Genomic DNA, 26,274 nt, shown 5'->3' with positions numbered 1-26,274 from the left:
GTGTCGGGCCCAGGTCGCCTCCAGCAGGGAGAACCAGGGTGGCAATTACATAATTCTGTTAAAAGCCTCTTTACAATGACAGGATTGAGAGGAGAGATTGTAATCCTAACTCAAGACGAAGCTCTGAAGTGCTGGGGCAAGGTGACAGGGTGAGCGGACAAGAGAGAAGTCAACTCTCCCCACTGCAATGACTGGGAAGACTCCTGCTCTGCATACAGGGGCTCCTGAATGAACTATATTGGCCTTTTGCAAATAAATCAATCTCATAATCTGAGATCTCATGTGCATGCTAAATTGCTTCAGTCGTGTCCAACTCTGTGTGACCCCTATGGACTGTAGCTCACCAGGATCCTCTGTCCATGGGATACTCCAGGCAAGATAACTGGAGTGGGTTGCCATGCCCTCCTCCAGGGGATCTTCCCAACTCAGGGATTGAACCCGAGTCTCCTGTGGCTCCTGCATTGCAGGTAGATTCTTAACCCCTGAGCCACCTGGAAAGCCCCTGTGAGATCTTACTGTTCACTGATTTCTTCATGTGTGTGTGTTGATCCTTCTGTGTTCTTTACATGGTGGCCATGCTTGCTCTTGACTTCCAATATTCTTTTAAATCAATCATTTATATATTTGGTTGCGTTGGGTCGCAGTTGCTGCATGCAGGATCCTCGTTATGTCACATGGGATCTTTTGTTGCAGCACATGGACCTTCTAGTTGTGGCTTGCAGACTCTGGAGCGTGTGGGCTCAGTAATTGCAGGGCCCAGGCTCAGCTGCTCCTCGGCATGTGGGAACTTAGTTTCCCAACCAGGGATCAAACCCATGTCCCCTGCATTGACAGGTGGATTCTTAACCACTGGACCACCAGGGAAGTCCCTCCAGGTATTCTGAATATGGATACATTTATGGTTACACCTGATCCCCAGGTATCTCGTGGACTGGTAGGATGCCCAGGTATCTCGTGGACTGGTAGCTATGATCGTCAGACCACTGGGGTATTTAAAGGATCAATCTCTTCTGCCTACACTGTTTGGACTCCAAATCAGCCCTAATCTTGACAGATCTAGCAGTGACTTCCCACATTAGGACCCAATTCACACCAAGGTAGCAGGTGCTTGGGGAGCTGGTGTCAATTCTGACTCCATCCCCGCCTGAACCTCCTCAGCTTCCTCTGTCGGCATCAGAGGGTCACAATGTCCATGCTGGCAGCCTGGAATCACAACCTGGAATCACTGCCATGCTGAAAGCTGCTCTGCTCTTTAGCATCTGAACATCAGTTTGCATAATGAAGTGGGTGAGAGAGCCCTGGTTGGCAAAGAGAAAGGAATTTGGCTGTAATTGGCCACAGTTAACTTGATGTGCTTTTATAAGGAGAAATGCGTCTGATCCCTGGGTTGGGAAGATCCCCTGGAGGAGGGCATGACAACCCACTCCAGTATTCTTGCCTGGAGAGCCCCGTGGACAGAGGAGCCTGTCAGGCTACAGTCTATGGGGCTGCAAAGAGTCAGACACAACTGAAGAGACTAACACCTTCACACTAAAAGAAGAAAAGCGAAAAAGCAGAAATGGCTCAGCACTCCCTGTCAAGCCTGCATTGGCACCCTCGGGTGTGTGTGCGTGTTTGCAGTGATGGGTGAGTTTGCCCCAGAAAGGCACATAAGAGGATAACCTCAGATATTCAAGTGCATTTCCCGCCCCTCCGGGGGCACTGCTCCCTACTGGCACTTCTGCCTGGGAGGTCCGCGGCTGCAGTGTCCTTCCTAATGCAATGCTGTTTGCCATCTTGTTCAATTTGGACTTGAGGTCACTAGGAGACATCATTAGACATCACGGCCTTCTTTCTTCAGTACCAGGATGACATGCAGCTCAACAGCTCTTTTGTACTCAGTCCAGAAAAGGCTGAGCTCCAGCTGTCTCAGGGTCTGCTGGGAATCAGTTCTTGCAAGAAATGGAACTGTCTTGTCCAAAAATCAGAGCCCACTACTGTGCTAGTGATGAGCTGGGAGACGGGTGAGCAAGTTTGAAGGAATTAAGCATCCAGCTAGCACCTTTACTATCGAGGTGGTTTCTAGACTTGAGCTGTTCAGGGTCTCTTGGCCACAAGCACTTCAAAAGCAGTAAGTGAACACTGTTCTTGCTTTAGTTCCCTCCTAAGAAGACGATCGAATGGGGAGAAGGGTGCACATCTCACCTCTCCAATTCTTTCCTCTTTCTTGAGAGTAGGATCTTTTCCTTTCTAGCTGGATTAAGTAAGTATGTATATTAGTTACTTCGTAGAAGGGAGAAAACATGGCGTCTGACAACATTCATTCATCCAGTTACCATTAAGTAAGTGGCTCTTAAGTATGCGAGGGGCTATGAGTTCAGAAAGGCTTCCCAGGTGGCATTAGTGGTAAAAAACCCTCCTGCTGATGCAGAGGACTTAAGAGACACAGATTCAATCCCTGGATTTGGAAGATCCCTGGAGGGAGGAGGGCATGGCAACTTACTCCAATATTCTTGCCTAGAGAAACCCATGGACAAAGGAGCCTGGCAGGCTACAGTCCACAGGGTCACAAAGAGCTGGACATGACTGAAGTGACTAGGCACACATGCACACACATGAGTTCAGAAACAAAGACAACAGAGCCCTTGGCTATTCCCAGATTCCAGTGAACAGAAGACTCTCCTAGGGTCCTGTGCATCCACAGGTGGGTAGAGGGTCTACCCACTCCTAAAGGGTTGGTGAGGGTCCTTAATCATCTCCTTAAGAATCTGAGAAGCCAGGCCAAAGAGGGTCCCATGACAGGGGCTTGACAGGATTCTGCCACCCCAGGGCCATGCCTCTAAGAGTGTGTCCCTTGTCCCCATGTCCATACAGAGAGTACACGGGGTGGGTGCGGGCTCTGGTGTCAGTTCTGCCTGGATCAAATCCAACCCCCTCACCTGGTTGTGTGTAACTTCAGGGCATTTACTTATCCTTGAAACGACCCTCCTCGTCTGTAGAAAGACACTGGTAGTATCTATCGCACAGGGTGGGCATGAGGCTGCAAGGAGCCACAGATAATGATGAGTCCAACAGCTGGCATGTAGTACGTGCTCACTGAATAGTTCAATCACTGTTCAGTAACAAGGGTTAGGACGGCACGTGCGGCTGCAAGAACCCTAGCCCCTGGCAGGGGGCCGAGTGAGGTCAGCTCTTCTGGGACCTGACCCTGAGCTGTTCTCCCCTGTTCTCTGGGGGGCTTGGGTGGAACGCAGAGGGAAAGAGGAGCCAGGGATGGGTGGGACCCCCTCGTGGTGCTGTCCTGACCCGGCACTGTGCAAGATAGAGTCTTCTCCTGGTCAGGCAGGTTCACGGAGTTCCCATGGGCTTCTCAGTGAGTGCTCGGTCTCAGTTCCCTGAAGGCAGTCACTTGTCTACATCAGTCCCTTCAGCTCCTCCATGGGCGGCCCACCCCTCCTGCATATCTCTGGTTCGGGGGCTGCCTCATCCTGAGCGGGAAGCCCATGGGGAGGTATCTTTAACATCACTTCCCTCCATTCCTGCCCAGACTGGCCCCTCCTGCCCTTGTGGCCATGGACCTGGGGAAGGTAAACATGAGCATCTGGACCACCCCCTGGACCACCATCCAAGACCTGTCACCTGGGTCTTCTCAAGTTTGAGTGAAATGCCAGTCTCTCCCCCATTCTAACTGCAGGGAGTGAATCTCAAGCTCTCCTAAGGATCCCCCAAAGCCTGTATGTCTGAGGGGTAGAAGGAAAGAGGAGACATAGTCCTCCAGTAACTTCCTCCCCAGAGTAACTTTCTCTCACAACCCTTTTCATACATCCAGTTTCCTGGCTGCATCCTGGCAGGTGCTGCTCAGGTGGGACCTTCTTCCACCTGGACTTTAATTTCCAGTTGGATGGAAAAGGTTCCCTGAGTGACTTTGATATCAACACCCTGATCTACCCACCCTTTCCCGTGTTCACACCACAGACAGGCCTTCACAGACAGACTAACCCTGTAATGTTTACAGAGATGACATTGAGACTCCAATTTTCCTCTGACTCTGCCCCCTGAAAGTCTGAGCTGCCATACCTTGGGGACCCTCCACATGGGCAGCTCTGAGGATCACACTGGCCCGGAGCCACTGCCCTTGATGCTCTGAATCAGAGCCATCCAGCTAGAGCTGGATTAAAACACCAGAGGAAATGTCTGAGGTCTGGTCACAGAAGAGTCAGATAGGACTTAGTGACTAAACAACAATCGGAGCCTGTAGAGCGTGGCTGGTCTCTCTGTGGCTCTCTGTGATGGGCCCAGAATGGAAAACTTGACACTGAACTGTAAACTGAATAATGGGTCCCCAAGTTTTTTGGCACCAGGGACCGATTTCATGGAAGACAATTCCCACAGACAAGGGGAGGTAGGGGATGGTTTCAGGATATTTCAAGCTCATTGCATTTGTTGTGCACTTTAGTTCTATTAGGGCTTCCCGGGTGGCTCAGACGGTAAAGAATTTGTCTGCAAGGAGGGAGACCTGGGTTCAATCCCTGGGTCAGGAAGATCCCCTGGAGAAGGGAATGGCTACCCACTTCAGTATTCTTGCCCAGAGAGTCCCATGGACAGAGGAGCCTGGTGGGCTACAGTCCACGGGGCTGCAAAGAGTCGGGCATGACTGAGCTACTTTCACTTCGTTCTATTATGATCACATCAGCCCCATCTCAGATCATCAGGCTTTAGATCCCGGGGGCTGGGGACCCTTGAACTAAATGGGTGGTCTTCCCCAGCTTCAGGCACTCTAAGGCCTGCCCTCAACGCCTCCTCCCTGACCCTACCCCGAGCACATGCCCAGCTATGCAGAAAGCTTCCCAAAATACAATACAAGAGACTACACATGGCCCACTGAGGCCCTTGTCTATTCTCTTGCCATCATTATAGAAACGGGGAGAGGAACACTGGAAGAGCCAAAAGGCTGAAACACCCACAAAAGCCCAGAGCCAGTCCAGGCCACAGTTTTCACTGTGAATACAATTCTGACACCTCTAAAACTTGATTTATTTTAGGCTTGATGCCTTTGGCCACATATAAATTTTCATGGCTGCGTTAATTTGTCTCGAAGGACTTGAACTTAGTAATTCTTAATAAGTCCTCAACCCACAAGCCAAGATTTCGTCAGCTTGTGAAAGCTGAGCTCCCTCGTACTGAAACACTTATTTCTAATGTTTGCTTTTAACCAGACAGAAAAGGATGTTGAAGTACTCCCTTATTCTTCTTGGATGTCAATGAACTTCAGAGTGAAGACACTGCTTTCAGCTGTCAGCTAAATGCAACAGCTCCCTTCTGTTGGAACCAGAAATTGGACCAAAAGTAAATTCCAGCTTCTCTGGGAGTCCCCAGGGTCACTTGCTCTTCCCAACCTGGAAGACAAGGCCTGACTGAAAGAGGCCCCATATGGAAGCCACAGGGCTTTCCTGGTGGCTCAGTGGTAAAGAATCCACCTGCCAATGCAGGACATGCAGGTTCTATCCCCGGGTAGGGAAGATCCCCTGGAGAAGGAAATGGCAACCCAGTCCAATGTTATTGCCTGGGAAATCCCATGGACAGAGGAGCCTGGTGGCCTAGAGTCCATGGGGTCGCAAAGAGTCAGACACGACTAGCGACTAAACAGTAGCAACACTGGAAGCCACGCAGATAATTGAAGGATCCAACCAGTTCAGAGAAGCACTGTTTCCTCCCACTCCCAGGGCACTCAAGACTTGAGTGCTACATGCAGTGGAATGTGCTTGGATTTCTGCTAATAAAAGTGTTTGTTGTTTATTGCTGGCTTCTCTTTTGGGCCCAGCCCAATTCAATGCAGCTGGGGAAATTGTGGATTCATCCTCGTGCTAATCTGTGTAGTAGCAATTTAAAAACAGCTATGGCTCCAGGAAGGTGTCTAACTCTCCTATATCTTGCACAGGACCACTTTTCTAAAAAGAGTTATACAGAGCAGATCTAGTTTACAACTGGGTTCAGGTGCTTTTTTTTTTTTATTTCCTTTTTCCTTCCTTCATTCCATTTTGTTTCCTTTAACAAAATGATGATTCCACTGATAGCAGAATGAGACAACTCTTTTCTCTTTTTTCCAGATAAAGACAACTTTCTTAAGTTCTGTGAGCATGGGAAACTTACATTCCTTATGCAGGTCTGTTAAATGTCACATTCCTAATTAGCCAGTTATTTGATGCTTCAAACTCGGTTGGTGGAGAAGACCCTTGAGAATCCCTTGGACAGCAAGGAAATCAAACCAGTCAAGCATAAAGGAAAGCAACCCTCAATATTCATTGGAAGGAAGGACTGATGCTAAAGCTGAAGCTCCAACACTGTGGCCACCAGATGCGAAGAGCCAACTCATTGGAAAAGACCCTGATGCTGGGAAAGATTGAGGGCAAGGGGAGACGGGGGCACAGAGGATGAGATGGTAGGATGGCATCACTCACTCAATGGACATAAGTTTGAGCAAACTCTGGGAGATAGTGAAGGACAGGGAAGTCTGGCATGCTGAAGTTCATGGGGTCGCAAAGAGTCAGACATGACTTAGCAACTGAACAACAACAACTTTGGAGGATAGAGATACACATATATATGTGCACACATATGCACACACGTACATACATATGAGTGTGCCTTCCTATGTAACAAGGAAGATACTTTCATCAACATGGAGAGGACACCTGTTTGCCTTTGATGAGAAAAATAGCACCTGTGCCTGATGACCAGCTAGCATCCCTTTCAACTCTGTAATTTGAGCAGCACACCGAAACCCAGAATATTAAGAGGGCTGCATGAATAATATTTTCCCCAGAAGAGTTGTGAAAATGATACACCTTGCCAAAAACATGTCCACAGTCCCCTCTGACAATGACCTTCCTGCTCAGAGCCTGCGAGTGGAGCGCACACACAGCTCACACGCTACATCTGGGGATAAACTATCAGTAATCAGGCTCAAGGACACAGCAAACATGAGCGCACAGCAATACATGGGGCTTTTTATTGTCTCCTTAAAATGAAGCTACAGGAGAAGACTCCCTCTGGGTGTAAGCCATATCTTTGCAAATCTTCAGGGTGATGTAGATCTGTTCTTCCTAGCAAAGAGATTAGTGGGAAGAGGAACTGGATTCTGGGGTAAGAAATACCTGCTTTGGAAGGACAGGGTTGGGTGGATGACCAGAGAAGCTGAGTAGGAGAAGCAGTGGGATTTAAGCAGGGCAGGGAAGGCCCTGGAAGTGCGGGTAATGGGAGGGTACTGAGACTCAGTGTTCACTTCCTGGGGCTCCCGTAATGAATTCCTGGTGGCTTCAAACAACACAAATTTATTCTCACACGTTCCAGAGGCCAGGAGTCCAAAATCAATGGTAGGGCTTCACTCCCCTCGGAGGCCCTAGGGGAGAGTCCATGCCCGTGTATTCCAACTTCCTGCGGTTCCCAGTGTTTCTGTGGCTGCCACACTCTCTGCTTCTTACTCCTCCTGGCCTTCTCTTCTGTGTCAGCTTTCTCCCTCTGCCCTTCTCTTGTAAGGACAACTTGCTTTGGATTTAGCAGCAATCCACGGTGTTTGTAACTTGAGATCCTCAACTTAATTACAACTGCAGAGACACTTTTTCCAAACAAGGTCACCACTCACAGGTTCCAGGCATTAGAATGTGGATGTAGCTTTTAGGGGACCACTGTTCAATCCCAAGAAACTCTGACAGTATGGTAAGTCCCCTACATACAAACTTACAAGTTGTGAACTTTTAAAGATGCGAACCAGCAAAGAACCAGAACCTGTGCCTTCAATATCAGGTGTGAATGAAACTGCAGCTTGCCCTCCGTCTCCTATGGCTGACGATCCTTCAGCTCCACCATCTCCCACCTCCTCTCCTTCCTCTAGTCAGTAACTCTTGCTGCCTGTTCACTCGATGCCTGCACTGGATACCTGTTAGCCCCTGTACACTGTAGTAGTTGTTCTACTGTACTATTATACGTTTCAAGGTACTGTACAATAACACTAAAAATGTTTTCTTGTTTTGGTGTGTGTTTGTTTGTTTATGTATTATTTGTGTGAAAACTATTATAAACCCAGTACGGTGGCTTCCCTGGTGGCTCAGTGGTAAAGAATCACTCGCCAATGCAGGAGATGCAGATTTGATCCCTGGGTCAGGAAGATCCTCTGGAGTACGAAATGGCAACTCACTCCAGCATTCTTGCCTGGAGAACTGCATGGACAGCGGAGCCTGGAGGAGCCTGGAGGACTGCAGACCATGGGGTAGCAAAGAGCTGGACACGACTGAGCACACACACACGCACTGTATAGCTGATTGTGTTAGTTGGGTACCTAGGCTAACTTTGTTGGACTTACGAACAAATTGGACTTATGCATGTCCTCTTGTGGAATGGGACTTGTTCATATGTAGGGAGCTTACTGTATAGCAGAGGTGGGAGGTGAGGAACTCTGCATGGGGAAGTCACAGAAGGTCAGGAAGCAGTTGGTCATTCAAGGAGAAGAGGGCAGAGTGAAGCCTGACACTGTGAAGGGGACACAAAAAGGAGAGAAAGGGGACTCTGGGTCCCCTTGGGAGCCCCACAGTCAACACCAGGACATCTGTATCCCAGGACTGGGAGGGTGACCATTGCTAAGCTCCACTGGATGCCTCAGTCAAGACAGCCAGTCAAGTCAAGAATGAAATTGAGAATCAAGAGTTCAAGACAGCCACCTGGGGACCATAAGCAGTCCCATTCTCAAATAATCCTAGAGACGTGGTGAGAGCCAACCCTGAGTAACAGAGTGGGGGCTGCTGAAGCCCCAGGGCTTTGTTTTGGATCCATCTGGAGGGAGGCCACCCTGGCAGGAATGAGGGGGTGTGATACTGGGGGCGGTGGTCCACGTTTAGTATAGATTGGTTCAGTTAGTTAATTAGGAGGCAAAGGGGCTGGTGTCCCTCCCCCAAGCCATGTATGTCCTGTACCCAGTACAATCCCAGGGTCTGGGGAGTTTTCTTCTGTCATTTCCTCCAGAACTGTCCTTTTTCAAAAAATTTGTCTGTTTGTGTCGAGTCTTAGTTGTGGCATGTGGGATCTTCATTATGTTATGTGGGATCTTTCTTTGTAGCACGCAGACTCTCTAGCTGTGGCTCACGGGCTCCAGAGTACACGGCTAAGTAGTTGCTGTGCCCAGGTTTAGTTGCCCTGTGGCATGTGGGATCTTCATTCCCCCATCAGGGATCAAACCCATGTCCCCTGCATTGCAAGGCAGATTCCTAATCACTGGACCATCAGGAAAGTCCCCTTGGACTGTCCCCAGTCCCCCTGGAACTGCTCGAGACCAGTTCCAACAAAAGGACCAGAGATTTGACATCTCTGGGGGATGCCACACAATACATCATTCCCTTATTTTGCTCAGCTACCTGAAGGCCAGGCCCAGGCCCTCATTTCTAGGTCCCCAGCTAGTAGTTCATGCCTGTTGTGTGCTTTGGTGAGCTATTTTTAGCTCAGTATTCCAGGACCTAACCAAGATGGCCTGGGCCAGGACCAGCGTGTGACAGATCAGGCTTGAGATCAGCTGTCTCCCACTGGCTCCCAGCCTAAAGTTAATAGGGCGAGAAAGTCCCATTTGTACAGGGGAAAGCAAGGCCCATTTCCTGACTCATGATCAAATGCCCCCCAAGCATCACACATCAGTGTAGCTGTGGTGTAAATGCACTCCTCACCAGGCTGGGTTTCTTCCAGGATGCACACTGACACATTCGTTTGCACTCTGATTTAAAAAGTCATACAGTGCCTATCTGCCAGAAGGATATGAGGCAGTTTCCAGATGCTTGTGGAACTTCTCGGTAACTCAGAAGAGTCATTGTCTAGAAAAGCCATGGAGTCCTCAGTTTTAAGAAGGCTGTCCTGATGGCACTTTCAGTGCTGCAAGAGAAGATGCCTGCCCTCATTAATTAGAGAAACACCTCTTGACATTTCAAGTAAATAAAGTTCCAGTAGTTCCCCAAGGAAAAGAACCAACAAAATATAACGCGGGCATATGTCACTCACATGAGAATGAATGAGGTGGGATGCAGCCAGGTACCCTTAGGAGCCCATGGCCTGACAGCAGCCTCTAGTGACCTTGGCAGCCTCTGCACCCCCAGCAGGCTTCCTTCAGCCCCTGACTTCTTTCCCTGCTCCCATCCGTCTCCCACCTTCCAACCATGGCTTAAAGCTCCTGGTCACAGAAGGCCCAGGCTAAAGTCAATCTTGTGGGCAGTAAGCCTGCTCAAACCCAGAAAATACCACCCTCCATTCAAAGTCATGCCTCTGAAAAACTTATGGATTAAAAGGCAAATGCTAAAACACTATCTAATTATTTGGGGTGAGTTAATCATTTAGCTAGCTACTCTTTAGTAGAGGGGAAGTATCTCACTTGTTAAGCATCAGAAAGGTAGATGGGAAGGTTAGAAAGAAAGGATTAGCTGGAAAGAGCACTGGGATGTAGACATGGTGACACGCTGTTTAGGGGCTATTAGCCAGCCAGGAACATCAGAAGGGCAGATGACTTAACCTCTGCAAGCTTCAATTTTCTCATCTACAAATGAAGATATTAAAAGCACCATTACATAAGATAATCTATGTAATGTATTTGGCATTATGCCTGGTTCCTGAGAGCTGAAAAATGTTCACAGAGATATCATTGTTGAAGTTATATTAATAATAATGATAACTGTTACTATTATTATCAGTAGAAGTAGTTGTAGCAGTCACAGCAGTGGTAGTGTATGGTGACCTGAGAAGGGATAGATTAAGTGGAACCCAAACTGAAAGTCATTAAATGAGAAGATGGGAGATTAAATGAAGAAGTGGGTGCAGGATGTTAATACCAATCTTAGCTGTGCATAATGTTGTCTAGGGAGACATCTTGGCAAAGTGCTTTTTAGAGGCCGACACATAGGAACTCAAACCTTGGCTCTGAACTCAAACCTTGATAATGTAGGACTTTACAGAATCACTAAACTTCCTGGAGCCTCAGTGTTCTTATCTGTAAAATGGGAATAATCACACCTCATGAAAATCATTTGTGTAACACAGACGCAACATACTTAATGTATCCAACACCCAGAGACTATGTCTCCTGTTTGTCTGGCCAAGCTCTTTCCCCTCCACATGGTGGTTGGCAGACTGCGAAATGAGAAACCCGTCTGGAGAGCTGAGAATATGAGAATGAGCATTGTGGCTCTTTGTTAAGAGAAGAAAGATGTCACCAGCCCCCTTACAGCCTCCTCCCACCGGGGGAGCTGAAGGAATGTACAGTAGGGCTGCTAAATGTTAGAACTTGCAACCATTTTTAGTTATAGATGCAGTGGAGTCATTCCGAATTCACTGATGTAATGTGCTGTTGCAAGATGGAAGGCATCCAGTAAAAAGGAACCCCAAAATAGGATGCCATGGAAATTTAACTCTGAACATTCTGACTTTGAACCTTGACTTAAATAAGACCCAGGAACATTTTCCTGACATAAAATTGAAGTTAATTTCTTAAAATATATAGATTTAATGATGGCAAATACCTTCCCATCATCACTCCACAATATTTACGATTTCGTCTGATTTACATAGAAGATATGTCATCTTTGAGAGTCAAAACAAGTTTAGAAACGCTTCTCCACTTCAAACGTTACCTTCCCTGATGAAAATTTAATTACATTGAAAAAAGAATCCTAAAATCACCTCATTTCTTTGCAAAGCAAAATGTTATGGCTTTGATGGCTTTATTACTTTTTTTTCTAAATTCACAGCATATACTTCCTCTCACACAAAGTCATTCCCAAGACTTAGCTTTTAGTTTTGAAGGAAAACTAATAAGAATTTTGACGTTTTAAGTGTACTTTCGGCAAACTCTGATTTATAATACTGCTCCTGACACTGATATGCAGTCGTATGTTATTAGTTACTTGAATGTTTTCTATAATTATGTAAATGATGTTGACACTTTCTGGTAGGATGCTTACCATTTACTATTTTGTCATTTGCAGAGTTCTGAAATGGATCAGATCACCATGTTCAAGCTGAGCAGCTGTTAAAGGGCTCTTTTCTCTTGCTGTTTTCTTTGCCTGTCATGCTCAGTCCATTGCTCTGTGCAAGAGACTATTCAATAGTCACTTCTCTCCTTCTCTTCCCACAGACTTTTTATAAAAATGATAACCAAGTTATGGTCACTGACCTTGTGGAGCACATGGTCAAATAGGGGGAGAGGGATTTCCTTGGTGTCCAGTGGTTAAGAATCTGCCTTCCAATGCAAGGGATGTGGGTATGGTCCCTGATCGGGAACTAAGATTCCACATGCCCCAGGGCAACTAAGCTTCTGTCCTGAAACTACTGAGCCCATATGCCACAACTAATACTCAGTGCAGCCAAAAATAAATATTAAAAAATAGAGGGAGATACAGGTACAGGTCAGGTACAGGTCTGTAGATTACAATGCAGGAGACAAGGGTTATAACAAAGGTACAAATGATTGCCAGGACAGAGAAGACAATGACTAACTTCCCAGATGAGAAAGCTTTACAAATAAAGTGATCTCGAATTTGTCTTGCCATTTCAGTAGGAGTGTGGTGAGTGCAGAAGTGAGGAGAGCAACCCAGGCAGGTGCAGAGGCATGTGGTTGGGAAGGAGAAGGAGGCAAGGATGCCTGGAACATAGGGTATAAGAGTCTACACACGATGAGATGGAATTGATGGCACACACTGGGGATCATTAGTAAAAGCTCTGAAAGCCACATCTGAAAAAAGTCACCTTTACTCTGTAAACAATGGAGCCACAGAGCTCTTCAAGCAAAGGTGGGATCCATCTTTTCAGAACATAACCAACATGGCGTGGAGGACAGACAGGGGCAGAACCTCTCTGTTCAAGTGGTGTTGCCCAGAACGGTATGTTCTTTCAAAGCCGCAGAAGGGAAAACAATCTCCCTCCATCTCAATTATGCTTAGCTCAAGTAGCAAATCGTTCAGTTGTTGCCGGATGGCCCTTGAGAGGATGGAAAACATAAATACAGTGTCCTAATGAATTCTCGGAGGCATTGGAAGAAAACAATGTGATAAAAGTGGTGGCTCCCCCACCGAATGGCCCAGAGTGCCCTGACCTCAAGCACGTTGTGTACTGCAAAGGGACATGGTTCCACTGCCCTCTGCATGGGGACAGGACCGGCCACACCTCTGCCACTCCCTGATGTGAGGACACGGTCCCCCGTACCTCTGCCAGACCCACATGTGGGGATGAGCCCTGCCATGCCTCTGTCACATTTGTGTTTGAGAAGGGGCATGGCTTCCCTGGTGGCTCAGAGGGTAAAGAATCTGCCTGCAATGCAGGAGACCAGGGTTCAATTGCTGGGTTGGGAAGATCCTTTGGAGGAGGAAATGGCAACCCACTCCAGTATTTCTGCCTGGAGAATCCCCATGGAAGGAGGAGCCTGGCAGGCTACAGTCACAAAGAGTTGGACACGACTGAGTGACTAACACATACACACATACGGCCCACTGCAGCTAGGCTAGGTCCAGGTATGGAATCCTGTGGGATCAGCTCTTCTCAGCCCCATGACTGCCCAGGTTACAGAAATGGGCACAAAAAGCAGTTGTATAAGGGAGTGAGGGGAGAGGTCTAGCTCAGATTTTCTGCGGAGATCATGATGGTGAAGGAAGGATACTGACAAAGGAGCAAGGTGAGAAAGGCTTAAAATGAATGAAGTAAAAGATGGATGAATATCTGAATAAATGCATAATAAATCAGGAGTTAGAATAAAGAAGTAAAAAAAATAAAGCTTAAAAGTAAAGGAGAAGGAAATACAAGAGAGGGAATAGGTTAAAAAGTAAGGAAGAAAAATAAAGTGAAAAGGAAGACACACCAGAGAAAGAGCTGACATAAAGAGGAAAACATCGTGAGTGATCCTTTTGTGTGTATACAAATATATATATATATATATTCATTTCCTTAAAAAGCATGTTATCTTCTTCATGCTTCTGAATATTCTGATGAGTAGTGATGAATAGATGGAGAAACCGTAACTAGAGCCCCCAAAGAGACCATCTTCTCCTTTTCCCGCTTCCAAAACCATTTGCTCAGTGGTTAATTAGGTTTATCTTGAGGAAAGTTGTGCATGTGATAAACCATTAACTACACATGACCCATCTGGTCTGACACAGGTCTGTCTGTATCACACAGTTTCTCCTGGGGGTAGAGATGGGCAATCACAGTTTCTAAATCTTAAGAAAGCAGAGAGGAGGAGGTTTGTGGTGAGAGTCTCCAGAGGATTCTGGGGTGTCCAGAAGCTTTGCTGGGCGCTCCGGGAAGGCAGCCCCTAGTGCCAGGTTGGACCACCCCAGTTACCAGAAGTGCAGGTGACAGAGCTCCACGGAAAGTGGTGGTTCCAGCAGACCTAGAGAGTCACAGGTGCTGAGCATGGGTTTTGTATATCCTCATCCAGAGACCATGGCAACTGGCAGACATGCCCCCCCTACCCCAACCATGGCACAGGCCAGCAACAAGGCCTGCGCTGGGTTCAGGAACAGCCTGTTCATGGGTGCACCCCCCTGACACCCTGGACAATCATCTAGTTAAAGGGCAGCTACTTTTCTTCAGGACACAATGAGAACAATCCTCCTTCCCAGCCCTGGGACTGCGCAAGAGTGCAGGAGAACAAAGGGGGAACGCGCAGGTGAACAGCCCTGGGTAGAAAATGAAGGCCTAAGGAGCCGGTGCGCTCAGTGTGGGTGCGCGGGGCAGCCCTCTAATGACACCCCAAAGTCACAGCTCTGTGCTGAGCGTACCCAACAACAGGAGCCCTGCGCTCAGAAAGCCGCTACACACCAAGCCCCTCATTTGCAGCCCAGAGCCTGCTGGCGCCGACCTTTCACAAATGAGAAGGTGAACGTGAAGTGATATTATTTCAGTGGGGACACTGATTTCTGCTCCCGCATCCCAATTTAAGGAGTCATAAGAAAGAACGGTCGATTTTAGAGATTTAGAAAATTAACAGGTCCGTGAGAGCTCTGAGTACGGCTCAGAACGGAACCGAGGGAAAAGATGGGCGGTTTCAAGTGGCGCTCCTACCTTTTTGTCACTCAGGCCGGAAACCTGGTCCACATACTCCTCTTGGATCATGAAGGCAGCTAAGTTGGCAGTGTAGCTGGCCAGGAAGATGACGGCAAAGAAGGCCCACACGGACACCATGATCTTGGACGTGGTACCCTTGGGGTTCTGCACGGGGACGGAGTTGTTAAACACCAGACCCCACAGTAACCAAATAGCTTTGCCGATGGTGAAAGATGGGCCACCTGGCTCTGGTGGGACAAAAAGACAGGACAGAAGGTCAAGACAGACTCACTGGTTCCATTTAACCCTATAAGTACATAGGCTGATAAATTCCTGCTCAGACTGGACCCCAGCCAGTGAAGCCCCAGCCCTTTCATAGGTGGCCTTTTCAGTTGAGAGTTCATGTCTCACTTCTTCTGGGGCCCTCCAGAAGGCAGAAGAGAAAAACCAGAGGCCTGGGATGTGTGGGGGATCCTACTCCAGCCAATGACCATAACTCAACCAGGACAAAGGAGGAGCCAGCTTTCTGCCTCGGTGGATGGAAGACCATTAAGATCCCATCAAAACTGAGTAACAAAGGCAACCATCCCACTGTGGTCACCTTTGCATCCTCATTACTGTTGTTCTTAAAATTTACATTTGTATCTATCAAGAAAGCAATTAAACTTTAAAGAAGATGAGCAAGAACCATGCAGGGTCTTTTCTGCCCATTGGTCACAGACCTCCTCCAATTTTATTCACTGACGCTGTTTTGAATGCAGTTGATCCTGATTTTCCTTTGGCCTCTAGCACTCAGTACTCAGTGTTTCAAAGACAATCTTGACCTCACTCCCATGCCAACACCTCCCACCTGGTTGCCTCCAGCAGCACCTGGCTTTTGTGTAAGAGAACACCAGGAGGCCCAGAGAGTGAGCCGCAGATCCCTGGCTTGTCCACATGAATCTAAAGGCGGAAAGGTAGGCTGTCCTTGTCCTCCACACAAACTTTATGTAGATCATGCAGGGCTTCTGCCCATAAATTTATTGTGACCTCTCCGCTTTCTCTGCTTGGCGATGGTGAAACCTTGCCTGCTCCCTGCGTCTGCTGGCAGCTCCTCTGCTTCAGAAACGAACATCTGCGCACACAGTTTTACAGCACATTAGCACAGGTCTTACGACGCTTTCTGCGATCCTTTGAGCATCTGCTCTGCCGCCTAAATCATCAGTGACTACACATGTCAGGCCTAAGATCTAACTGCGCACACACATCTCTGTGTGTGGACCTTATTTCAGGGGGCAGATGCACATTCAAAGAGTTGTGTCTAAATCAAAGTTGCATACACTGTAAGATGCCCCAAGGGGACTTGGCATTTAAAGTGGCCCCGTGTTGAATTCCTTGGCGAAGACAAGCATCCTTTGGTAAAGTGAGTCATTGTAAGGTTTGAATTTGGTGCCTGAATATTTGCCGCTTTGATTGTCTTTGCGGTCGGGGAGGGTACATGCTGGCTTTAGTTCTTAACATTGCCAACATATGTAGGTACTCTTGTGCTTCTCCAATGTCTCACTTTTACTAATCGGGATGGAGAGTAGTCACGGCTTTTGGGTGACCTTCTGGCCCAAGCGGGAAGCACCTGAATATTCGGTATAGTGGAGAAGTTCAAATTTCCAGCCCAGAATGCACACCCCAGGTGAGAAGGTAGGTCTGCACCTGGAAATCCCTCAGTGCAGGAGTGGCTCATAGCCTGGACTGTGAATTCAGCAGAAGCACAAGGGGAGCTTTGACAAAATATCGCTGCCTGGCACCCCATCCCCAGAGATTCTTATTAAATTGGTGTGGGGTGGAGTGGTTATTCTAACACGCAACCAAGGTAGAGAACTGCTATTTTGAAACATGTAGTGGTTCGAGTCCCGCTCTGGACTTGAATATTGACTATTCAGAATATTGGAATGTGAGGTCTTTACATCTTTGTCTTTTAAGTGCCCTATAGTTAATTCTTAATGTATTGAGAATCTCTCCTCTTTGAGGCATAATTCCAGGATAAAGTTCACATTGTGGATGGGAAAAGACTCAGAGAAGGCATGATATTTCCTAATCCTGGGGTTCTCAGGAAGTTTTAGAAGAATCCCATGGCCCCCTTTGGAAATCTCAGTAAACTTTGTGTGAAGTCTCACAAATGCCTCAAACACATGGGTGGACCTTCATAGCCAGGAAGATGGATGCACCACTCCCAAGAGTAGCCGTGGGTGAGAACTGTTATCTCCTGGCCATTTTATTTAATACCCAAATCTATACCTCTTGACAGAGTGATGTGAGCTGTGGACACACGCTGTAGAGACCAGAGGTAATCCTTTGGCTGTGGAGAATTCTTTCAGTCACAACTACCCTGGCATGTACCCTGGGGTGACCTATTTTTTCTTTTCTTTCTTTCTTTCTTTCTTTTTTTTATTATTCTGGATGTTTTATTCTCTGAATTCAGAAAATTCTGAAACTAGTTCTAGCCCTTGCTTTTCCATGATTCAGTCTACTTTTTTTTTCTTATCCTCGATACACACATCTCATCTGCCTTGTTAGCCCATCTGATCAGACAGACTGCTTATCACAGCCTTAGGTTATCACAACAGTTTCCTCTAACACGGTTACATTACACGTATCTCCTGCCAGCTCTGCTCTCTCTTGCCCAGGGGTGGAAGTGGGCTTGGGGTCAGGCTTGGGCCGGGGAAGGGACATGCAGATTCAAACTAGCATCTTAATTGGGGTCTTTCTAACAAGTCACCAAGAGGACGACCTAGAAGACTGAGGGTTAGGGAGGAGGCAGACAGCAGGGGCACAGAGATTCAGAGCTGAGAACCAGGAAAAGGCAGACATGCAGCGGTTACAGCCGCCTTACCTCTGCCGTCAGCGAGGCACCTGTTGTAACCCACGGGGCTAAAGTACTCGAAGACAAAGACAGCCACGGCTGAGACGATGAGGAGCATCACAAACATCATGACCCACACGTCAGCGCTGAATGGCTCTGGGGAAGGAGAACATCAGTACTTGGTTAAAACAGTTAAAACAGTCCTGATTTAGTCATGTGTTCCTTCACTCCATGTGATGCGTCTCTTTGGGAAACACAAACCACAGGTGTGTGCTCCTTTCAGAGAGCCAGGGCCTGGGTTAGGGAGGAGTAAGAGGCTGTGTCTGACTATTTCCATTCCGCTGATAGGCACGTGGAAATTTATTTTCTTTCAAACATGTGAGAAGGACAGCCTCTTGCCTGTCCTTTTTGAGACTGTAGATATAGTTTCTGCCACAATTAGACCGATATCTGGGTTTTTGGTAAAAAGTGGAACTAAAATAAATATTGAGGTGGCCAAAAAGTTGGGCTTCCCCAGTGGCTTAGTGGTAAAGAATTCATTTACAGTGCAGGAGCTGCAGGAGTCGTGGGTTTGATCCCTGGGTTGGTGAGATCCCCTGGAGGAAGGCATGGAAACCCACTCCAGTATTCTTGCCTGGAGAATCCCATGCACAGAGGAGCCTGGTGGGCTATAGTCCGTAGGGTCGCAAAGAGTCGGACATGACTGAAGCGACTGAGCATGCACTCATGTGGCCAAAAGGTTCGTTCTGATTTTTCCATAACATCTTACAGAAAAACTCAAATGAACTTTTTGGCCAACCCTACACTAGACATGGAGTAAGTGAGTCCTGTGGAACCCACTCTTGGTTTACACCCTCCTCTATATGCCACACCCCACAGTGGGACCTAGGAAAGCTTTCAGTAACATTTTCAAGCCTTGCAGCCAAGTTCATTCCCAACAAACTCAGTCACTCTTGGAGGCTTGAATTAGTTCAGTAATACTTAAATACAATGAATGACTCCCTTGCCTCCTTGACTTATTTCTCTTTAACTTTCCTGCCTAGACTGACTTTTTCAACCTGCTTGGATATGGTATATTTTATTAGATATCATTAGTGTATAAGACTATGTCAATGTTAAAAAAAATCCATCTAAATTAAATATCAGTATCTACAACACTGGGAAAGTAGCAAATAACAGAGGAACATGATAATTAACAATACAGCACAATCCAGTTCTTATTTCTGGGTGACAGGGTTGATGGGACAAGACCAGGCAAGATAGCAGGAATGTTCTACACTTGCTTTCTTTAATTTCTTTAATCAGTTTTGGAGACTCTTTTCCAGCTGATCTAAATCTCTCTGGCTCAGAGGTGTCCAGTAATTGAACACTGAATTCCAGTAGCTCTCTCTCTGGAGGCCTGTGAAAAGGGACAATCACTCTTCAGTCCCACAATACAATGCTTCCTCAATTGTGCCTCAAAATAGTTCTGGCCTTTTATAGCTGTCACATCACATTGTAAACTCCGAGCTAAGTGAATTAACATGCTGTTTTCTCCATCTTCCAAATCATTAATAAAGATGAAACTGAAAAGGGGGAAAACGGACTGGAAATTCAAAAATATTTCCTTAACTTTGAAATCTACTTTACTTTCGAACTCCGAAGGGAATTATAACAGCCTGGTTACTTAATTAATTTAAAAAGAACCTTGATAAGGCACACTCCAACTGTGAAATGCAAAACCTTCCAGTGGTAGCCAGAGATGTGAGGGTGGAAGGTACATTTCAAAGCCTCTAGACAGTAGAGTCAAACCAGTCAAGCCTAAAGGAAATAAACCCTGACTATTCATTGGAATAAAAAGCCTCTTGATGAAAGTGAAAGAGGAGAGTGAAAAAGCTGGCTTAAAGCTCACCATTCAGAAAACTAAGATCATGGCATCTGGTCCCATCACTTCATAGGAAATAGATGGGGAAACGGTGGAAACAGTGTCAGACTTTGTTTTTTTGGGCTCCAAAATCACTGCAGATGGTGACTGCAGCCATGAAATTAAAAGACGCTTACTCCTTGGAAGGAAAGTTATGACCAACCTAGATAGCATATTCAAAAGTAGAGACATTACTTTGCCAACAAAGGTCTGTCTAGTTAAGGCTATGGTTTTTCCAGTGGTCATGTATGGATGTGAGAGTTGGACTGTGAAGAAGGCTGAGCACTGAAGAATTGATGCTTTTGAGCTGTGGTGTTGGAGAAGACTCTTGAGAGTCCCTTGGACTGCAAGGAGATCCGACCAGTCCATTCTGAAGATCAGCCCTGGGATTTCTTTGGAAGGAATGATGCTCAAGCTGAAACTCCAGTACTTTGGCCACCTCATGCGAAGAGTTGACTCATTGGAAAAGACTCTGATGCTGGGAGGGATTGGGGGCAGGAGGAGAAGGGGACGACAGAGGATGAGATGGCTGGATGGCATCACTGACTTGATGGACGTGAGTCTGAGTGAACTCTGGGAGTTGGTGATGGACAGGGAGGCCTGGTGTGCTGTGATTCATGGGGTCGAAAAGAGTTGGACACGACTGATCAACTCAACTGAACTGAACTGATTCATTGGAAGGACTGATGCTGAAGCTGAAGCTCCAATATTTTGGCCATCTGATGCTAAGAGCTGACTCATTAGAAAAGACCCCGATACTGGGAAAGATTGAGAGCAGGAGGAGAAGGGGATGACAGAGGATGAGATGGTTGGATGGCATCACTGACTCAATGGACATGAATGGGAGCAAACTCTGGGAGATAGTGAAGGACAGAAGGGCCTGGCATGCTGCAGTCCATGGGGTCGCAGAGTCGGACACAACTGAGCGACTGAACAATAAAAAAGAGGAGTAGAAACCCTCTCCTCCTTGGTTCTGATGGACTGCAATCCTACTCCAATCTCACTTTGCCCAAGATTAGGGAATAACTGAGTAAAAGCACATCTCTAGGCTTTCTTTCCCCTCATTAGGCCCAGGGCAACTTTCAGTACATAAAACACAAAAAATATCTGTACTTGTCTACACAACTTAGAAAGTACCTCATCACATAATTTCTATGGTCCTTTAATAATGGCCCTTTTCATTATGGATTATTATATGTATTTTACAGAGCAGTAAACTAAGACTCAATGGTCCCAGCCCTTTGTAAGTTCATACTCAGAAGGTGGCAGGGCCAGGTTATAAAAATTGAGGGCTTCTGAGGGCAAAAGTCTGTGCTTTTCCATTTAAAATCACATCTTAGTCTCAGCCCACTGGACTGGCTCCTGATTCAGGAGTCAAGCTCTGAAATGGCCCCACATGTACTAGAACACATGCTTCAAGGGCAGCCACATCTAAACTTTAATCCTGTATCTGCTCCTTACTAGCTGGAAGACTGCTAGAAAATTACATAAATGAGATTCAGTTTCCTAAGCCATAAACTGGGTATGTTAATAGTGCCAATGAAATAATAGAATCGAAGTTGGTAGAGCGATGCCTGGGCCTTCACATAATAAGTGTTCAATAAGTATTGACTTTGCTTACTCCTGTAATTAACTGGCTGTTCCTCCTCCACACACACACCCACCCCGCCTGGCATTTCTATGTCATCCTAGGGCTACACTGAAGTGTCCCTGGGTCTTCTAGTTCAGAAGTTAAGGTTAGTGCTGGGCTGACAAGGTGAGAATTACAATATGGTTTATTTGTATCTTTTAATGTTTCAATTACCCTTGTAAAGGAGAAAAAGCAAATAAAATATGTAAAACTGCTCTGAGGATTAATATACATGGTGTGTGCTATCCAATAACATTTCACATAAAATTGGCAGGGCGAGAGTCGCTTTACTGTAAGAGGTTAGTTGAGAAATCTGAGTAATTATAGAAAAAATTCTCTGGAATCTGTAACTCTGCCTTGGAGTATGTTCCTTCAATAATTCCCCCCAGATTGGAGATGAAAGAAGTGTTAGTTGTTGTTTATTCCAATATCCTCACAAAAAAGTATTAATGCCCTTTAGAGAGATGGTGGCTGGCCCAAGGACCTGCAGCTTGTTCAGGACCAAACCAGCTTCCTATCTCCTAGCCAGTGGTCTGGTTTCAAGGTGACATTTTATTTTCTAATCCCTTGCTCTCACAGTCCCTTCCAAAAAATATGGAGTATGAGCTCACAAAAGACCTCATCTAATTGAAATCTTGGCCTCACCTCACCCGGTCTTATATCATATGGAAGGCTTTTGACACATAAGTGATGCTGGAGAGTGAGGTACAGGTTCCTATGGGCAAGGGTGGGGGATAGGTTAGGGTCAGAATAGCTTGATTTGGCAAAGCCTCTGAAAATTAATATGAAGGCATATTAATTTTTTTTTGGTAGCACTGAGCTCCATTCTTGAAGATAATTTGAAATAAATAGGTATTTGAATGATATCCAGAATTAGAAGTTATTAAAGCAGGAAGCAGCTTCAGAGATCAGCTAATCAAAAACGCCTTCTTCTACGGATGAAGGCTGAGTGCCAAAGAACAGATGCTTTCGAATTGCGTTGCCTGAGAAGACTCTTGAGAGTCCCTTGGACAGCAAGGAGATCAAACCAGTCAATCCTAAAGGAAATCATCCCTGAATATTCACTGAAAGGACTGATGCTAAAGCTGAAGCTCCAATATTTTGGCCACCTGATGCTAAGAGCTGACTCACTGGAAAAGACCCTGATGCTGGGAAAGATTGAAGGCAAAAGGAGAAGGAGGTGGCAGGGGATAAGATGGTTAGATGGCATCACTGACTCAATGGACATGAATTTAGGCAAACTCCGGGAGATAGTGAAGGACAGGTGAGACTGGCCTGGCGTGCTGCAGTCCATGGGGTCAGGAAGAGTAGCACGCAACTTAGCAACTGAACAACAGCAATGATGGATGAAGAAACTGGGCCCCAGCAAGGAGCAAGCTTGTTTTAGCTTAAATGACAGGAAGTGGCCGGAGTGGGACTCACGTAGGATCCCTTGCTACTGGTCCTGCATTGTTTTGTTTTGTTTTGTTTTTTAATAGGGAATGATGCCTTCCTATTTTTGAGGGTGTTCTTCAATTTCTATGTTGGGGAAAGATCAGTTCTGAGGTCCCCACAAGGAAATCCCTGGCTGAGGGAAGCTCCTGGCAAACCAGCTCCTGACTGAGAGAGCCTGGCCTGTACCTGTTCTTCCTTTCCTCTACCTGTCCCTGCATCCATATTCTTCACACCTGCAAGCCCAGCACTCACCTAAGAAGGCAGAAGGTGAGACAGTCCCATTGCTGCGTGACACCATGACGCTGATGCCAGTCTCTATGAAGGGCACGGAGAAATCAACCACCTCGGATCGCTCCTCGTTGATGGTCAGCGACCCCACTGCCATGTAGGCCCTCTTCATGACCACCTGAGGAAAAAGGTGCAAGGCTCCAGTTAAGAGTGCCCAGGGAGGTGATGGGTCAACATGGGGAAAATATTCTGGGCCCTAGAATCCTTCCCTTTGTATAGTGGGAACAGTGCATTTCATTTAGTCATCCCTGTGTCCCCAGGTACCAATACCTGCTGTGGATACCAACACCTGAGGATCTTTAAGTCCCACAGTCAGCCCTCCTTATCTTCAGATTCCACCAACTGCCGCTAGTAAACAAAGGACAGGATCTGTGGTTGGTTGAATCCCAAGATTCAAAACCCATAGGTAAGGAGGGCTGACGATGTATTCACTGAGAAAAATCTATGCATAAATAGAGCCACACAGTTTAAACCTACGTTGTTCAAGAGTCAACTATACTATTTTGTATTTTCTATTTTTTTAAATTAAAAAAAAATTTTTTAACTTTACAATGTTGTATTGGTTTTGCCATATATCAACATGAATCCACCACAGGTATACACGTGTTCCCCATCTTGAACCCTCCTCCCTCCTCCTTCCCTGTACCATCCCTCTGGGTCTAGGTAGCTGGGGGGCGGGGAGGTTCCCTGGTGGCTCAGTGCTAAAGAATTTGCCTGCTAATGCAGGAGACAGGAGTTCGATCCCTGGGTTGGGAAGATACCCTGGAGAAGGAAATGGCAACCCACTCCAGTATTCTTGCCTGGGAAATTCCATGGACAGAGAAGCCTGGCAGGCTACAGTCCATAGGGTAGCAAAAGAGTTGGACCCGACTGAGTGGCTAAACAACAGCAGGAAGCTGCTGAATAGTGTAGGGAGCTCAGCTTAGAGCTCTGTGATCACCTAGAGGAGTGGGATGCAGGGTGAGAGGGAGGCAGAAGAGAGAGGGGATATAGGTTTACATATAACTGATTCATGATGTTATACAGCAGAAATGAACACAATATTGTAAAAGCAGTTATACTCCAATGAAAAATGCTGATTGTGAAATAAGCATTTTTTTATATTAGATGAAATAAATGAAACATGTAAATGGCCCTTAACTCCTGACACTCACCTCTCCAATCATACCATTCCAGGTTCCATTGATTTTCTTCCCATGCTTGCCATTGGTAACCAGGTAAAGATCATAGGTGAACTTCACAGATTTAGAAATTTTCTTAAGGATATCAATACAGAACCCCTTGCAGCACTTTTTGATGTAACCTGGCTCCTCATCTGTTTTATTTCTAACCGGGTAAAGAAACAAAAAAAAACAAAAACCAGGCTTTTATACAAGAGGCAAAATATTACCCTTTGCCATTAAAACTCCAACCACAAAGCAGGCACCCCTTCACAGCTCAGCACAATTTATATCAGGCCTGAGTGAGGACATAAATCAGAACACAACTAAAATAATCTCATTATCTCATCACACTGAACCATGTTTTCTTACAATTTTCAATGTTCTTTTGAAGTACAAAATGCATCAGGAAAGTACAGATATCCCAGCACCTTAGAGGCCTCTTGATCTTCCTTCCAGACCCTTTCCACCCTCACCAAAAACGAACCATTATCCTGACTTCTAACAATATAAGATTAGTTTTATCTATTTCCCAAAATGTTTCTAAATCTCACAATGTCAAGACATGCTGACCGAAAAAAAACATCTTTCAAAGCCAATGTAAATTTAAATCTCCATGAACTTGAATCTCATCGAGACCCAGGCAAAGCCTCAGAAATGATAACAGGTTGAGTGGCAATTCTTCCAGGTCATGATATGGGTAGAACTAGATGCCAGACCACAGGGCTGCCAGAAACCCCATCACTCAACAGTAACAGGATTCACACATGGCGCCCAATCAATTCTGTGCCTTGGATCCCAGCCTGGTGCCAACGGCTGGGGCCAATCTGACTGTCCCGGGCCCCACTCCCTCCCCAGAGCCCCGGGGAAGGTGACATACTCGGAGATGATGCGCTTTTGGCAGGGGACCGTGTTCCTCATGCAGGTTCCACTCAGAGGGTCCACGCTCTCCACAATGACAAATGGGGCTTCCTCCAACGTTACGATGCTCAGGTGGTCATCCTCCTGCTCTTCCGTCTCAGGACACATTCGGGGCCACACGTAGTACTTCATCTGCAGGGACTTGTCTTTCCACTTCCCTACCTGCACAGGAGTAAAGGAAAGACTCAGAAACCACTGGCAGAGACAGGATGGCCTCTCCTGGCATCACCCAGTCAGCTGTTAAACAAAGGTCAAAGATGCTGGCTTTGTCCATAGTAGAGACACGGATCCTCCTTAGACCGTGTGCTCAGGATGAGAATACTGTGTCTGGATCTAAGCAGGATATTCATTTACTCATCCATGTACCAAACGTGAAAAGAGGGCCTACTATGTGCCCCGGACACGCTGCTAAGCCCCAGGGCTCAAAGAAGCCCTGCCCTTCATCAAGCTCACATGGAGTGAAGGAGTCAAAGTGTAATCAAATGTTTACGGTGCCCAGTGACAAGTGCAAAAACTGATGCCTGTCCCAGTGCTGGGAGGAGGCCAGAGCTGCCTGCCTGGACTGCCTGGCGGTATTTTCTCCTTAACTGTAGTGAGGAGTGGGACGATGAGAGCAGAGTGTAGTTCTGGAAAGGTCAACAGAGCGACTGGAGCAAATGATCCAGAAGGATGTGTTTTGGCCCGTACCACAGGTCCAGGGGGAAGCCATGTGGACAACTGGGTGGATCTGAATTGGAATAAAACGGTGAGTCAGGATGAAAGACTAGAGCACAGCTTGCCTGGGGAAGGGAGTGTGGTTGTGGGGGTGATGAATGTCACAGGTCAATGCAGATACGCACCTGCTGGACTGGGTGGGTGCCCAAGGGGGAATCAGAGGGGTCTCTCTGTGAGCTGTCACATGTGGCCATGTGCCCCCATGTCACACACTGCAGTGTAAAGGTGGGTGCCCCTGGCATCAGGCACATGGTGGCCCTGCTGCCAGGCACTGGGGGAAATGTATGGGTTCCATTCCTTTTTAAAAGAGCCGTTCATTCCTGTTTTTTATAATAGAATCTGCACGCCT

The 26,274-nt window shown here is 46.7% G+C and overlaps 1 protein-coding gene across 3 annotated transcripts in view; it reads right to left on the bottom strand.

Moving 5' to 3' along the window:
- The window catches only part of GRIN2B (glutamate ionotropic receptor NMDA type subunit 2B), a 495,157-nt gene that overhangs the window by 42,267 nt on the left and 426,616 nt on the right, over positions 1-26,274 (bottom strand). For all 3 annotated transcript variants that reach the window (XM_059886576.1, XM_059886575.1, NM_001192921.3), the window contains 5 exons: positions 25,171-25,373; positions 24,285-24,456; positions 23,095-23,248; positions 17,906-18,031; positions 15,058-15,287 (listed from right to left, as the gene is read on the bottom strand). In XM_059886576.1, coding sequence (XP_059742559.1) covers positions 15,058-15,287; positions 17,906-18,031; positions 23,095-23,248; positions 24,285-24,456; positions 25,171-25,373 — 885 coding nt within the window. The remainder of the gene's footprint in view (positions 1-15,057; positions 15,288-17,905; positions 18,032-23,094; positions 23,249-24,284; positions 24,457-25,170; positions 25,374-26,274) is intronic.

This window comes from Bos taurus, chromosome 5, assembly GCF_002263795.3.
Source record: "Bos taurus isolate L1 Dominette 01449 registration number 42190680 breed Hereford chromosome 5, ARS-UCD2.0, whole genome shotgun sequence".
Taxonomy (NCBI): domain Eukaryota; kingdom Metazoa; phylum Chordata; class Mammalia; order Artiodactyla; family Bovidae; genus Bos; species Bos taurus.
This window is presented reverse-complemented; position numbering and strand designations above follow the sequence as displayed.